The sequence below is a fragment of the Natator depressus genome, chromosome 16 (assembly GCF_965152275.1).
Source record: "Natator depressus isolate rNatDep1 chromosome 16, rNatDep2.hap1, whole genome shotgun sequence".
Lineage (NCBI taxonomy): Eukaryota > Metazoa > Chordata > Testudines > Cheloniidae > Natator > Natator depressus.
The window spans coordinates 13,656,346-13,670,777 of NC_134249.1; the positions used below are offsets into that span (position 1 = coordinate 13,656,346).

The following is a 14,432-nucleotide window of genomic DNA, read 5'->3' on the forward strand; positions in this document are numbered from 1 at the left end:
CTAGAGTGAATTCAATGGTGTTAGGACCAAAACCTGGACCCACTACAGCTAATGGGAATTTGTCGTTGACATTAATGTGACCAGGATCTGGCACTTTCTCCAGATTTACACCAGTGAAACTGAGGTCAGATTTTGGACCCTTGACTCTAATGTGCACTAGGAGCCATACACACATATAAGGATTCATACTCCCAGTCTCTAAGTGCACTGGGAGCCAATACATTAGCACCAGGCTTCACTCTCTTAAGCTGGGAAGACAGCAAATTCCATCACACAGAATGCTAGTGCCAGGTTCCCAGGTTCTGTGGGCACTGCATCTGTGCCCTGGAGCAAGATTCAAACCAACATCCTCGAGGAGCAATTAGATCCATATTGCTGCTCGCTAGTGTATGATTTTTCAGCTTTGGGGGTAATGAGAGCCATACAAGAGCTAGAGCACTGGTGCCAGGAGGTAAATCCCCTGGCTCTTGATTGCAGCATGATGCACACAGACACATTCAGCCAGGGCTGCTCTGACCTGCCATCTCACCATGCCTACACCCCAGTCTCTCAAAAGTCCTTCCTCCACTCTTCCCATCTTCTCAGTTTTCACCCCAGCCTGTTTTATATCAATACTCTGACTTCATTTCCTGAATGTAGAGACAGGAAAGAGTGTAACGAGCTGCCGAGGGCTGAGCCTTTTAAAGTTTTGGCTGAGCCCTCTGCCCATATGTTAGCAATCAGGCAATGTGTGTGGTGGCTGAGACATCCCAAGAGCAATGCAGCCACAAGGAGGGGGGGAAGGGGCTCTCCCTCCAGCCTGACAGACGCAGGAAAAAATCAGAGAGGGAGGACTAGGTGCCAGTACGCCCTGGGCTGGGGGAGGTGGCTTTGTGGAGCATGGTTCAAAGATCTTGGCTTGATCCCAAAAGGCCTGTGTTGCTCATCAAATATCTCATTTTGGTGGCAAGGCAGAAAGAGGATCATAGCAAAGGAGAGGCTGCCCTCTCAGCAGCAAAATATCTATCCCATGAAACACATGCATAGCCAAGGAATTACATTGAAGCCAGCAAGGGGGAGGAGGTAACATTGTGGGCTACAGGAAGCAGGACACTAAAGTGCAAATACAGGGAGAGAAGGGGTATTGGGGTGACAGGGTCTAATCAGGCCTGGTTAGTCTCACCCCTTTTAAAGGACCATCATTCCTAACTATAATCATAATGCTTGCATGGAGGACCCTGAATGCAGCAAAACCACTGTGGTCCATTTGCACGGTAGGAGGATAAGAAGAGACTATGCAGGAGACCTATACCCCATATACAGAGTAAAGCACAGCTCCATAGTGGTTGTGGGGAGGCACTGCCATAGAAAAGAGACTTGTGGGCAGTGTGGCACATGGATCCCCTAGCCATTAACCCCTAGTCATGGAGGGCAAAGCATAGTGTTTGGGGGAAGGACTGAGACTACACCTGTAGCTCCGTGGCCTGAGAGGAGGCACCCTAAGGGGGTCCCCATTGTGTACCCTTGTTACTCTGGCTCTGTTCTGGGGCCAGTGTATTTTAGATGGTCGTGGTTTGCATTGTTAACTGAATGTGCATTGTTCTCCTCTGGGCCTTCATCCCCAAATACATTTTAAACAGCCAGGTAAAAATATAGCATAGCTGGATTGGAATGAGGGCTCCTGGTTTGTTCACAGGCTATTTCCTCTGCCCAGCCAGCCTCTCTGTACAAAAAGGACTGGTGTTTTACATACTGGATACACATGAAGCTGAAGCTGATGGGGAAGCCCACACATGCATTCAAAGGAGGAATTTGGCTCTTGGAATGCTAGGAGATAATTGACAGAACTATCAGACCTCACCATAATTGAGAAGGAGGACAAACCCAAGATAAGCTGAAGCTCTTATGACAAGTAAAACTTTGTGCACAGAGAGTCCAAGTGTATGTGTTCTGATTTATGGCTCTTGTGGAATTAAAAAAATACTGACTGAACCAAATGCTACTATTAATGCTAATGTACTTTGCTTTTCTCTAGCGTCAATGATGTGCTGGAGGAGGCGTTAGAGAGACCATTGTTAAAATCCCACCACCAAACTGACAGGAGGGTTGTGGTGATCTCCCTGTCACAGGCGGTCAGCCCCACCTTAGATGGGGTCAAATCATCCGTGAGAAAAATAAATGATTTTTTTGGCCTCATCAAATTACTTTGGAACAGTAAAGTCTTCACTTTTGTAATAGATCAAATTGTACCAGGAATTCAGTATTTTCAAAAATATTTACAGTGAAGATTCCCCCAGACTGCCTACAAATTATTTGCCCCATCTACCTCCCCACGATTCCAGTTAAACCCTATTCCCAGTCAATTTGTTCAGTGACAATGTACAACAATGCCCAGCATAGGGCCTTTTGTTTGCTCATTGTTGTCACCTCGTTCCTGTATTATGAGATTTAAATGGGGAAATAAATTAATAGATTTTCCCCCAACCCTTAAATGTTCCTCATCACGGGTTTAACCTATTAGGGACAAAGCAGGAGCACTGGGTGTTCATGTTTTTAGCCATAGATTTAAACTCTCTCCTCTGGCTCCCCCTCCCCGTGTGTGAGTGCTGGTGGGTTGCATATTGTACCTAAAGCACTCTTTATCCCTGCAGCACAAGAGAAGAAGTGAACCACATGGCCCAGGGAACATCTGGAATCGCTACACAGGAGCCAAGCATCAGAGAGAAAGCGGCATTCCTCAAGTTTCCATCCAAGGTATGGAACCTTCCTTTCCTCCGCGCAACCTTATCCGTCAGATGGCTCACTTCCTGTCAACCTCTGACCTCCGCAGCAGCCAACAAGCTCCTCCCTCGAGTCTAGTTAGCATTGCACTGCCACGTCAATTGAGGCAGAAAGACAGAAGGGAAGCAAGAGAAGGGAGGGAGCAAAGACTAGAAAGAGGGAGGGAGGGAGGCACAGTGAGTGCCAGACGCGATGGGGGGAGGAAAGGAGGGAACTCGGATCGCTCCCATGGTAGCCGGAGGCTAGCTGCAAAGGCAACTGGCCAACACGGGTCAAAGGACCCTTGTTATGGGCTTGGAAGCGAAGGCTGGTCTTGTTTGCTCTTTGCTTCGGACCCTGGGTAGAGCGACGTTCTACAGGATTGAGAGCTGGGAGGAAGGAGATCAGGATGCATCGGGCCTGAGCGTCCTCCCACCCGCTGCCACCAACTGCTGCGCCAGATGTGGGGGGTTGAATAAAACAACGAAGTCTGCACATCTGGGCAACGGCCAAGACTTAGAAACATCTTCTCCTGGGTTCGAACAGCAGTAACTTATTTTTATTTTTTAAAGGTACAACGTGCCCGGGGGAATGGGCATCAGCCTTTTGATGCCAACGTCGGAAGAGAAAGGGGTGTGAAGGTTCGCTCAGTGCGGGGTACAGGCAGGGAGCAATCCCCCCTTCTTTCCAGCTGCCAATGGAGGAAACTTCTTCAAGCAGGACTTGGACTTTCCCTCACCCTCTCTCTGTCCCCAAAACACCAGCCCAGAGGCAGAAAGGGGGAAGGACTAACGTGCTGCTGCTAGCTGGAGAGCTGGACACAGAGGCTCCACTCCGTCTGCCCAGTGTTCAGACTACCTGTTCAGGACTACGAGATTGTACAGTAGTCTGCACATTGGTTAGGCTGTGCTGGGATACACCACACACACTGCCGGTGCCGCACAGGGATGGAAACGCCTGCATGGCAGCGGGAAATGCTGGGGTGTGAGCAACGCATGATAAATTCACCTACCTCCCCCAGTCTGCTGGGAAACTGACGCTTGGATCCTCACCTGATGCTCACCTTTATCTGTCACTATTCGCCATCCCACTCGCTGTCTGTCTGTCATTTCCTCCCTGACTCTCCTCACCCTCTCTTTGCAGCTGTTTCTGTTGGCTTCACATGCTTTTCCAGTGAGAGCCACTCAGGATGCCTTGTGTTTCTTGTGCAGACCTTTGCTATAAGTGTCTAAATCACAAGGACAGGGGCTATCCCCTGGGAGAGTTACGGCTGCATAGTGCCTTGCTAGCAGTCCCTATGAGGAGGAGGCGAAATTAAGCAGCGGGAAGTGACCAGTTGGGGAATTTTATGGTGTAACAAACTTCGATTATTTTATTAAAAAAAAAAAAAAGAAAAAGATTTCAGGTTTGGAGATTCTGGGAGGCGCTTTTCCTTTAAAGTTGGTTTCCTTTAAAGTTCTTTAGATGTGGACTGGGAGGGACAGGTAATGTGTGTGTGTGTGCAAAACTACTAAAGAGAACGAGTGAGTGAGAAAGAACAAAGAGAGAGTTAGAAAGAAGGAGGAGGGAGAGTGTGAGAAAAAGAAAAAGAGACTATGAATGAGAGAGAGAGCATGAGAGTGAATGAATGAAAGAGCAAAAGAGAGTAGGGGCAGAGAGGGAGGGAAGGAGTATGTGTGGTAGAGAGAGATCCTGCGGCTGGTATGATAACTGGGAAGGACTGAGTCTCAGAGCATACCTAGCTCTGTGGTCTCAAAGCAGAAAAATAGGTGACAAAATCTAGCTTGCAGCTGGACTGCTAAAAGCCACCCTCCCATTACAGCACCATCCTGATGGCTGGCAGGGCTTGAGCCACTGCAAAGACAACAGAGAGGGCTTCATGATGTGGCTGATCTGGGGTTAATGCACAAGAGTGGCAGCTTGTTGTAGGAAAAGTGATCTGCTCCATGTTTTTGAAAATGGGGGTTTCAGAGGGAGATGTAATGTAATCCTAGCATTGAAGTTTCTAGCTAGAATTGGGAAGCAGCCAAGGTCTGATGTATAGCAAATGGACACCTACAAGTGTGTGAATAAGGTCATGGCTTCTCCCAGCCAGGGGAATCTGCTTGCATTCTCCAGTGATGGAAGAGAAGGGAGGTACGAAGCCAGCACAATGTGGAGTCAGGGCACAACTCTGACCCAGAAGACTCAAAATGGTGTATGAAGAATGTAAAGGATTCCCCATCATATACATGGATCTATAGACATGCAAACACCTACACACCATTTCTCATGCTCACACACACCATCTATGTGCACAGATACTTAACACATGCACATACTCAAATACTAGACACACACACACCAAACACACCCATTCACACAAGCACATAACCTCCTATTATGCACACACCCCATTCTCACTCAGACACAACATTCATACACAATCACGTAACTGCCATGTCATCCACACCCAGTCCCGTGCATACACACCCACACAGGTCCAGGCCAGTCATATGGACACATAACCCACACCAGTCTCAAGTACCCACAAATTCAGACACACATATGCACACCTGCACACACAATTAACATACTCAGACATTCATACATGCACATACCATGCACAAACATACACACCCATATGTCATTCTCAAACACATATCTGTGTGCATTCACACACACACACACACACACACTACAAATACCCACATGTATACATTCAACAACACACAGAGACACACCGACACCTCGCAATATGAAATGGAAGCTTCTTGGGGCAGGTCTACACTTAAAAAGCTGCAGGGATGCAGCTATGCTACTGTAGCACTTTAGTGAAGATGTTACTACGCTGACGGGAGAGCTTCTCCTCTCGGTGTAGTTAATCCACCTCTGTGAGAGGCGTAGCTATGTCAGTGGGAGGAGCTCTCCCATTGGCATAGCACTGTCTACACTGGGGGTTAGGTCGATGTAACTACATCGCTTGGAGTGTGGATTTTTCACACTCCTGAGCGATGTACTTATACCGATGTAATATTGTAGTGTGGACCTGGCCTTAGTGTCTATACAGAACAGCAGTACTGAATTACCAGTTGCACCTTTGCTGCAGTGAAACAATTTGCTATTACTCTCATTCAACTTCCGTATAAAGGAATTTCACTCTATGCAAGGATCCTGCAAGCAGGTTCCACCATGCATTTCAGCAGGACGGACACAAACATTTAGCTATGGAAATACACTGATGCCCTCACACAGGTATGAGCCAAGTCCTGCCTTTCTTAGACCTTATTCAGCCGAACCTTAGTGAGACTTTTGCATAAATAAGGACAGAAGGTCTGCGCTATGCAGTATATTCACAACCAAATTTCCACATGTACTAGAAGTAGACTGTATTCACTTGTCTGTGCAACCACTCAAGTACACACAATGACACATGCACATAGTCATATGCATCCCAGTTTAAATTAACTCTTACATGTATCAAATGCAGGGCCCATGGGCCCATTCCAGTGGGATGTAGGCCTTGCTAATAGGAACCATGTAGCATATTGTTCATTATGCCTTAGGCTCAGGGCTTAATGCCCCCTGCCACATAGAGAACTAGAGGAAAAGCCTGGATCCTACCTGTGTAGCTGGGTTGTGTGCTGTAGATCTCTGGAGGGGATTAGGTGGAAGGACACCTTTTTCTGCTTAGGTTCTCATACCATGCTCATCATCATGGTAACTGAGTATCTAATACCAACCAGCTACAGTGCCATGGCTGCCACTCCAGTCTCGGGGATGGGGTGCTCTCCCTGGCTAGCGAGATCACCCTCTGTCTTAGAGAATGGTCATTGGATCCATAACGTTGCCAATCCACCATCTTGCTGACCTACAAATGTCCTATAGGCAGAACCCAGCAGCACCCAGGAGGTGCTGACTCCTGGTGTGGGATTCCCAAATCCAGGCTGATCCCCCTTTCTGCAGCAGATCTATATTGCAGCTCTCCTTGGGTCAGGGATTTGACTCACACAAAGGAGGCTGGAGGAAAAATGGAGAGAGAACCCAAAGAAAGTGCTCTTGGCAGCAGGGCAGAACAAGGAGCCAGCTTTCCACCCCCTCCCCTTCCCCCAGCATGCTCCACCAGCCTCCCCGGAGCAAAGGGAGGCCTGTCCTCACTGACGCTTGATGCTGGAACCTTTAAGACACTTTTAAGTTCCAATTCCTTTCTTTGGGGGGAAGAGAAAACAAACCAGCGTTGTGGAAAGGCTGGTATTTCACTAATGGGACCCAGATGTCTCTACTCAGACTTGATGCCCAGTCCTGCCGTAACAGGGCAGGGGAGGGAAATGATGAGCTCCGTTCCACCCACCTCATTTTTGAGAGGTGCTAGCCTAGCCCAATGTCATCCTGCCACCCCCAGTCCACCCCTAATTCTCCCACCAGATGCCCCAAATTCTGCATCTGGCTCTTCCACCAACGCAAGGGTTTTCTTCCCTGGATTAAACACTCTCATTTCCTTTGGCTGTTTGCTACAGCGCTGTGCAGCTGGGGCAAGAGCCTAACAAGAGCATGAGAAGTCAGGGTTTTTGTCTGTCCAAAACCTAAGTGGATCGGGACTCCCAGGCTGCACTCAGGGTGACTTTGGGGCCTGAAAAGACACCATTCCTCCCTTCAAATCAGGGAGACAAGGAAGCAGACAGCCCTTTCTGGGGAAGAGAGGGGATCTGGGACTGAGACATATGGAGACAGCCATATGTGGATACCAGCCTGGTTTGGGAGTGACGGGTCTGAGAAGCCTCCTCTCAATAAGGGCTAGAGGGGCCGTGGGTGACGGAGACAGCCCTGTCGCCATGTGGGGCAGAAGGGCCCTGGAGGACAGAGTCAGCCCTGTCCCTGTGTAGGGTTAGGATGGGAACTCCAAAGCCAAGGGTTCTCCAAGTTGCCCCTGTAATGTACTGACTCTTTAAGCTGAGCCTGGCCATGGAATCCAAGTGGAAGTTACTTCCCTTTCCTTCCCCAGAGGCCGGAGAACTGGTGAGAGGGGGCAGGAGTGGGGAAAAATCAGAAATAAAAACATGTTCCCCCTTTCCCTCCACCCCTTCTCCAGTTAGAACAAAGGCTCCTTTCTCCTGTGTTGCTCCTGCCTCGTCAGCACTGGGTCACCCTGCGTTTATTTAAGGGATGCTGGCTGGCAGGGAGCTGTTTTAATTAGGCTGCTCTACCTCTCACCGTGCAGAAGGGAAGTGGTGCAGACCTCCAGCTGTTATTCACCCCCAGGGTTACCCTCCTCATAGGATAAAAGGGGCGCCCCTTCCCCCTCCCATACAGCTGGAGTCTATTAATATAGATTATGCACTGCAACCACAGCCTGCCCGCTCCTTGCTGGGGCAGAGGGGTGGGGGGCTACGCGGTCATCGCTGGAATCCAGATGCAGAAGTTGTTTTTAATTTAAAACAAACGCCCAAGCCTTAAGTTATAACTGCCTGACCTGCACACATAACCATGAGGCGGTGTTGCCATACCAGGCAGCTCTGTCTGAGAGTTCATGGGCCTTGAAAAAGGACTGGCTGATTTAAAATCTCCTTTGCACAATCAATTCCAGTTCCTTGCTGATTACGGGACTGATGCATGCCCCAGCTGAACTTAGACCTGTTCTACACCTAAAAAATAGACTGATCTGGCTACTTTTTGCTCAGGGCTGTGAAAAATTTCACACCCTGTGCAACACAGTTAGGTCGACCTAGCCCACACTGTAGACAAAGCTAGGTTGACAGAGGATTCTTCTGTGGTTTTAGCTACCACCTCTCAGAGAGGTGAATTAACTTCATCAACAGAAAAACCCCTTCTGTTGATGTAGAAATCATTTACACTTCAGCTGCTCAGCTGCAGTGCCATAGCTGTGCTTCTGTAGAGTAGACATACCCTCACACTAATCAGCTCCTGGTCAGAGAATGACATTTCAGGCCTGATTCTCTACTGTGTGGCACCTTGTGTCATCATTTCCAACTGTGCAAAGTGGGTGTTAAATGTGCCCACTGATATAACTGAGTGGAGAATTCTGGTCTGGTAGCAGTTTACAGGTATGTTGCACAGGTATAAACCATGACACAAGGTACACGGCCCTTTCTCTTCCTGACCAGTAGTTTGGAACTATTGCTTGGAAAAGCTGACTGAATCTGAACCCATTTGTAGCCATCCCCCAAAGTATTTCTATCCCTGGCAAGTTGAGTGGTATTTGAGTTTAAATTCATGTCATTCTGATTACCTTCTTGCTGTTCATTCCCACTATTCAGAGATTTAGGCCCAGGGGCCAGAGATTTTGTCTTCCTTTATGACTGGCACACTGTTGACAGTAGACAAATAAATAAATAAATAACAATAACTTCAATTTGGACATGATTCTGGCATCTGCTATCTTGCTCCCTGCTTGAGTGGAAGAGGAAGCACTGGGAAGCCATGATTTCCAACTTTCAGGAATATCTATTTTTAAGGAGGGTCTACAGAGCAGATTCATGCTACTTTCTCATTTATTTTCTGCATGTACTATTATAGTTTGTTAATAACAGTACGCAGCACTTTCACATTCAAAGCACTGTATGAACATGAATTAATTGATCTGCCCAATACCCAGATGATGTGGATGAGTACCAATATTCCCATTCTGCACATGAGGAAACAGACAGAGAAGTAAAGTGACTTACCCAAGGTTACAGAGGGAGTCAGTGTCTGAGCTGGGAGTTTAATTCCATAGCTCCTCGCTCTGCGTCCTGTACTCAGACAACTAGGTCACACCTCTCTTGAGTGACCACACAAGACTAGAGTGAAGCTTAGCCACAATTTAAATAGTCACTATAGCTACGGCTGAGAGTACCACAAAGCCCTGGGTATCAGAGCACTAACCCATCCCCTCCCTCCTGTGAGTCGGCCTGCCACAATAAGACAGAAAAGTGCCCTGCCCACTTTTTACTGACTCAGGAGCTCCAAGCACAGTCATTTCCAACTGGATTTTCTCTTCAGTGCCAGGAATGCTGCATCCAAATTAACTCCATGACCTTCACATTTAAAAGGAAATATCCTCATTCCAGCTGAAGCAATATCAATGCCCCACTAAGAGTCAAATACAAGGCACAAGGCATGTAGATTCATGGGCTGGTGGAGGGGCTAGGCAGCAGCTGTTTGAACACTAACATATACAGGGTGTGACTAATGTGCAGGGGTCCAGTTGGGCATGCCCCTAGGGGAACACACAGTTCTATACCCAACCAACAGAATCTGTGGCATCCTGATTACGGCTCCCGATCTCCTGCATCCCTTCCTGGGAGGGGCTGAATACTGGTTTGTGGGATCACTCCAGGTCCCAGGGGTATGGGCTACTTTAAAGAAGCAGGTAATTAATACACAGAAAGTGTATTTATAATACCAAGCCACTGTAGGGAGCTAAGGGCCTTCTACAAAATGCTCAGCCCCTGAAAGTCAATGGGAGTTGAGGGTTCTCAGCACCACACAGAACTAGGTACCAAAGCCATAATTCAACCAGCCCTGAGGCTGGGCCACTCACCTCATCATCCTTATACCACGAGAGGTTCTCAGCTGTCAGGACAAACCAGTATTCCTTGGCGCCGCCCTTCATGATCCCAATGTTATTGATGGTGAGCCAGCCTTTTCGGATCACCTGTGGGGATGGAAATTGTCAGTGTCAAACATGGCACTGAGAACCTAGTCCTCCTAATGGCTGGGGAGAGAGCAGAGTGTGTCCCTACACACACAGACCAGGACAACAATGACCAGGACCACCGTGCTCTCTGCTCCTGCCAAAAAGCCCCTCACTAATTTGGAGCTCCGAGGCGATCAAGCCTGCACCTGTCTCCAAACAGGAGAAGGGTTAGGAAGGAAAGGAGTGGAAGGGAGGCAGGAGAGAACCTGGCTCTGTTGGGGGTTACACCATTTGCCAAGCACTCAAAGGGAAGAGAGAACGGCAGAGAGAATCTCAGACACTGGCCCAACCCACAGAAACCAAATCACAGCAACAATCACACCCAGAAAAGGCCAGGCCTAGAAAGAGCAAAGGAGGAAGCACACCCTGGCAGAGACAAAGAGCTCTCCCACCACTTGGGGTTGGAGCAGACTGCTTCACAGAGCTCGAGGGGATGCAATTCAAGAAGAAAAGTAGAGAGAGGTAAATGAAAGACAAATTATTTAATTTAGTAACACAAGGAGATACTGAACATCTGGGAATAATGATGCATCTGGAATTCACACCCTGAACTTAACTGTGTGAGATAAGTGGCACTGTTACTATACATATGTACATTAGCTTTAACACAGATATATATAAGCTATAGATATAAAGTCCCATATTTACATTCTGTAAGTGAGCTAGGAGATTATTGATTAGTGGACTTTGTAACTTTAAATCAATGTTTGTCTATTCCTGTACATGTGAGTTAGTAGAAAGAGTATATGTATGTAATAGCTTAAATATAAGCATGATATATACATATATATATATATATATGTGAATGTGCATTACTGCAGGTGTTCATTATTGTACATGTGTGCATGAGCCTGTGTTACTGCACATGTGAATTAGCCTATATGTGTATGTATCGCTGCATGTTTGTGCATGTTAAAAATGAGTGTGTTGTAAGCAGTATGTATGTGAATGGCTAAGTGTTTGTGCATGAATGAATACTGTTTTGTGTGACTTAATAAACATCTGCATGGTGTCTGCATCAGTGCATTCATTGTCCATATCTGTAGGCAGGGATGAGTGGATTGTCACTCCTCTCTTTCATGCTGCTGATTGTTAAAATTCACAATGGACCACTTCTCTCTGCTGGCAGAAGAGGGCACTAAAGCTGAACCCCAGATCCTGATCTCTAGATTGAATGGTCTCCCCAGCTCCTCCTGCTTACACACTTTAGAGGCAGCTAAAGAAATTCTCATCAACATGCTGCCTTTGCTCCCCACTTCCACTTCATCTGTATCTAACATCAGCAGCCACTTCCCCCCCACTGCAGTAGCAGGTGGAATGGTCCATGTGCTGTTCCTGATCCTGCTTTCCCCAGATGCATCATTAATGCTCATTAGCACAGCCTGCTGAGCGGCCTTCTACTCACCAGGATCTCATCCTGCAAAGGGGAACCATAGCAACAGCAGCAGAGAAGAGAGGAGAGGAGCAGAGAGAGGAGAGATTGTTACTAGGAAAGGAGGAGTGGAAGGAGGAAAGAGCCTCAAAAATTAATCATCAGAATCTTTTACCAAATTAGCATGTCAGCTGCGAAAACATCAAAGACCCCGGGCCCCAAAATAAAATCTGCTAAACGAAATGAAAGCTCAAGCCAGTGACAGGCAAATCCACAAATGAAACAGAAAAGGATTGGCTCCCAGAGCCATTCCACACCCAGGGCAAAGGAAAGGTACTTGCTGGTGCCCTTCAGAGGATGGTCTCCCTGCAGCTGGGAGATACCCAGTAAAGCCCTTCAGAAATAGCATCCAGAGAAAGCGATGATCCAGCTGAACCTGCCAACCAGCCTTCAGCAACTCTGAAGCTCTAACTGTGTTTCAGGGAAAGGTGGCCAAATATATTTTGAAGATGATTCACTCCAGATGAGCACCTGGGGTTGGAAAGGAAGAGGTTTTTCACCTACATTCTTTGCTGGGCTGCTTCTGTACCCTCCTTCTGTAGAAGGTGCCCAAATCTCTCTGCAGACCTTCCAGGCCAGATAACTCTGTGGTTCTCCCCATAGCTCTAGGACAGGAAGGTCTTCTTTGCCCCTCTGGCTTTCAATAGGACGTACACTCCATGCGCTTACCACAGAGAGGCAGCAGGGACTTCACATTCCATTCACTATTCTCTCCCAGGAGAAGGCTCCACCATGAGGATGCCCAACCCAAGCAGGGCTGATGGGTGCCAATGATGTCTCCCTGAGCAGGTGGGTTTAAAAGGTCCCTTTCAGGTGGGACTTGCCTCTTCCAGAAAATGTGACCCCAGAAGTTCTGCAAATTGCCCTTTGGCCCCCAGACAGTGGAAACCATTCATGTGGTCAAGAGAGGTGACTGGGAAAGAAAACTCTGTGGCATGGCAGTTTAGAGCTGGGGCTGGGGGAACTGGAGAGAATAGTTTACCCCAGTTTTTGATGGACTGTAAACTTGCATCAGGACCCACCAAATCAGAGAGCATCCTCCAGCTCTTGCCTGCATAGAAAGGTCAAGCGCAGCTGGGAGAAGTGAATGATGCATCCAGGGATGTGAGCAGAATTAACACTGACATCTGCCACTATCCAGAAAGCAGTGGCTTATATGGTGAGACCCCTGATCCTCCCCCTGCACTTTCAGCTCTTTATTGGACCATTTGACAATTTAACTGTCTAGCATGTTGCTGGCCCAGTTGTAAAGCATGGTGAACCCATCAGGGAAATGCAAGGTCACCCAAAGAAATGGATGAAACTCGAGATGCTCTGGACTCTGCCCAGTACCCAATGCCAGGATGATAGTAGAAGGGGACTAGGTCATCATATGCAACGTGACACGGTTTCTAAACCAGTTCTCTACTGCAAGGATCCCAGCCTCCCCTCTTTTAGAGGGTCTTGCACCCTGCATACCTCCCTGCACTGAGGAAAGTCTGCAGCAACAATCCTTTGAGCTCTAAACTAGGGCAGATGTTCCAAGCCCCTGTAATCACCTTGTCAATCTCCCTCATGAGATTCTGCTGGGCTAGCTCCTCCATTCACTTACCCTTAAAGCCAGTGGGGTTGCACCAGAGACACTAAAGAATATGATTTGGACCTTATATTTAAGCAGCTAATAGACATCCACAGACCTAGTCCTACTGAGGACAATGCCAGCTCCATACATAACAATTGTTCTTTTGCAGGAGGGACAGCCCATATTCTTCCGAAATGCTTCCCCTTTGTCCGTCTCACAGGCTTCCTTAATCCCATATATTTCAGTGGGGCTAAGGTGTCTCTCTAATCTTCTTCCCATCTGCCTCTCTTTATACCTTTGAAGAGCTGCTGTGTCTGGCTCAACATCAGCTCAACTGATAGCCTGTCAAGCAAGGTATGTATCCCTCTCACAGCCTCAAGCAGGAGGGAACTTACCTGGTTGCCAGCTGCCTTCTTCTTGCTCATCTGGCTGCTCCTTTGTTGAGCGCTACAAACAAGATGAGACATTCAAACCCCATCCAGCTCTCCCTTCCCTCCTGAATCCTGCTCCCTGCTCCCTTTGCAACAGCACATTCACGCTTCTCACCCTCAAGTTCCAAACCCTGTACAGCCCCACCTCACCTACATCTTTGCTCTCAGCCTGACCTACTCAACCCCTTGCTCCCTACGCATCTTCTAAACCAACTGCCTACCACCCCCTCTGTATTCTTCCTTCACTCCTGCCTTCATTCTTTCTCCCATGCCATCCCCTAGGTTTGTAACTCCCTCCCTCTTCTCATGCAACCACTTTCTCCTCCATCAAACCCCGCTTGTAAACAAGTCTTCCATGAAGCCTTTCAACATTAATACACTGAAGAAAGGAGCCAGACAGAGAGCTCTGCAATGTTTTTAGGCTACAGCATCTGCTGGTCTCTGCAGCATTTTGGGACATATCTTGACCTCAAACTGCAAAACAACCTTTGACTGTGATGGGATCTAGGTTTGGCCCCACATGCCTAAACTGTACTGTCTGTCTAAGTTCCAGCATCATCTTCTGGGGACAGAGATCAGGTTTTGTTCCGCATT

At 47.8% G+C, this 14,432-nt stretch overlaps 1 protein-coding gene across 6 annotated transcripts in view; it reads right to left on the reverse strand.

Annotated features, from left to right (window-relative positions):
* The window catches only part of DNM1 (dynamin 1), a 99,436-nt gene that overhangs the window by 26,571 nt on the left and 58,433 nt on the right, over positions 1-14,432 (reverse strand). For 5 of the 6 annotated variants that reach the window (XM_074973711.1, XM_074973710.1, XM_074973713.1 and 2 more), the window contains exons 13-15: positions 13,803-13,854; positions 11,820-11,831; positions 10,259-10,372 (exon numbers count right to left, since the gene is read on the reverse strand). In XM_074973711.1, the coding sequence (XP_074829812.1) occupies positions 10,259-10,372; positions 11,820-11,831; positions 13,803-13,854 (178 nt within the window). The remainder of the gene's footprint in view (positions 1-10,258; positions 10,373-11,819; positions 11,832-13,802; positions 13,855-14,432) is intronic. The other variant, XM_074973712.1, reaches the window with a different exon arrangement.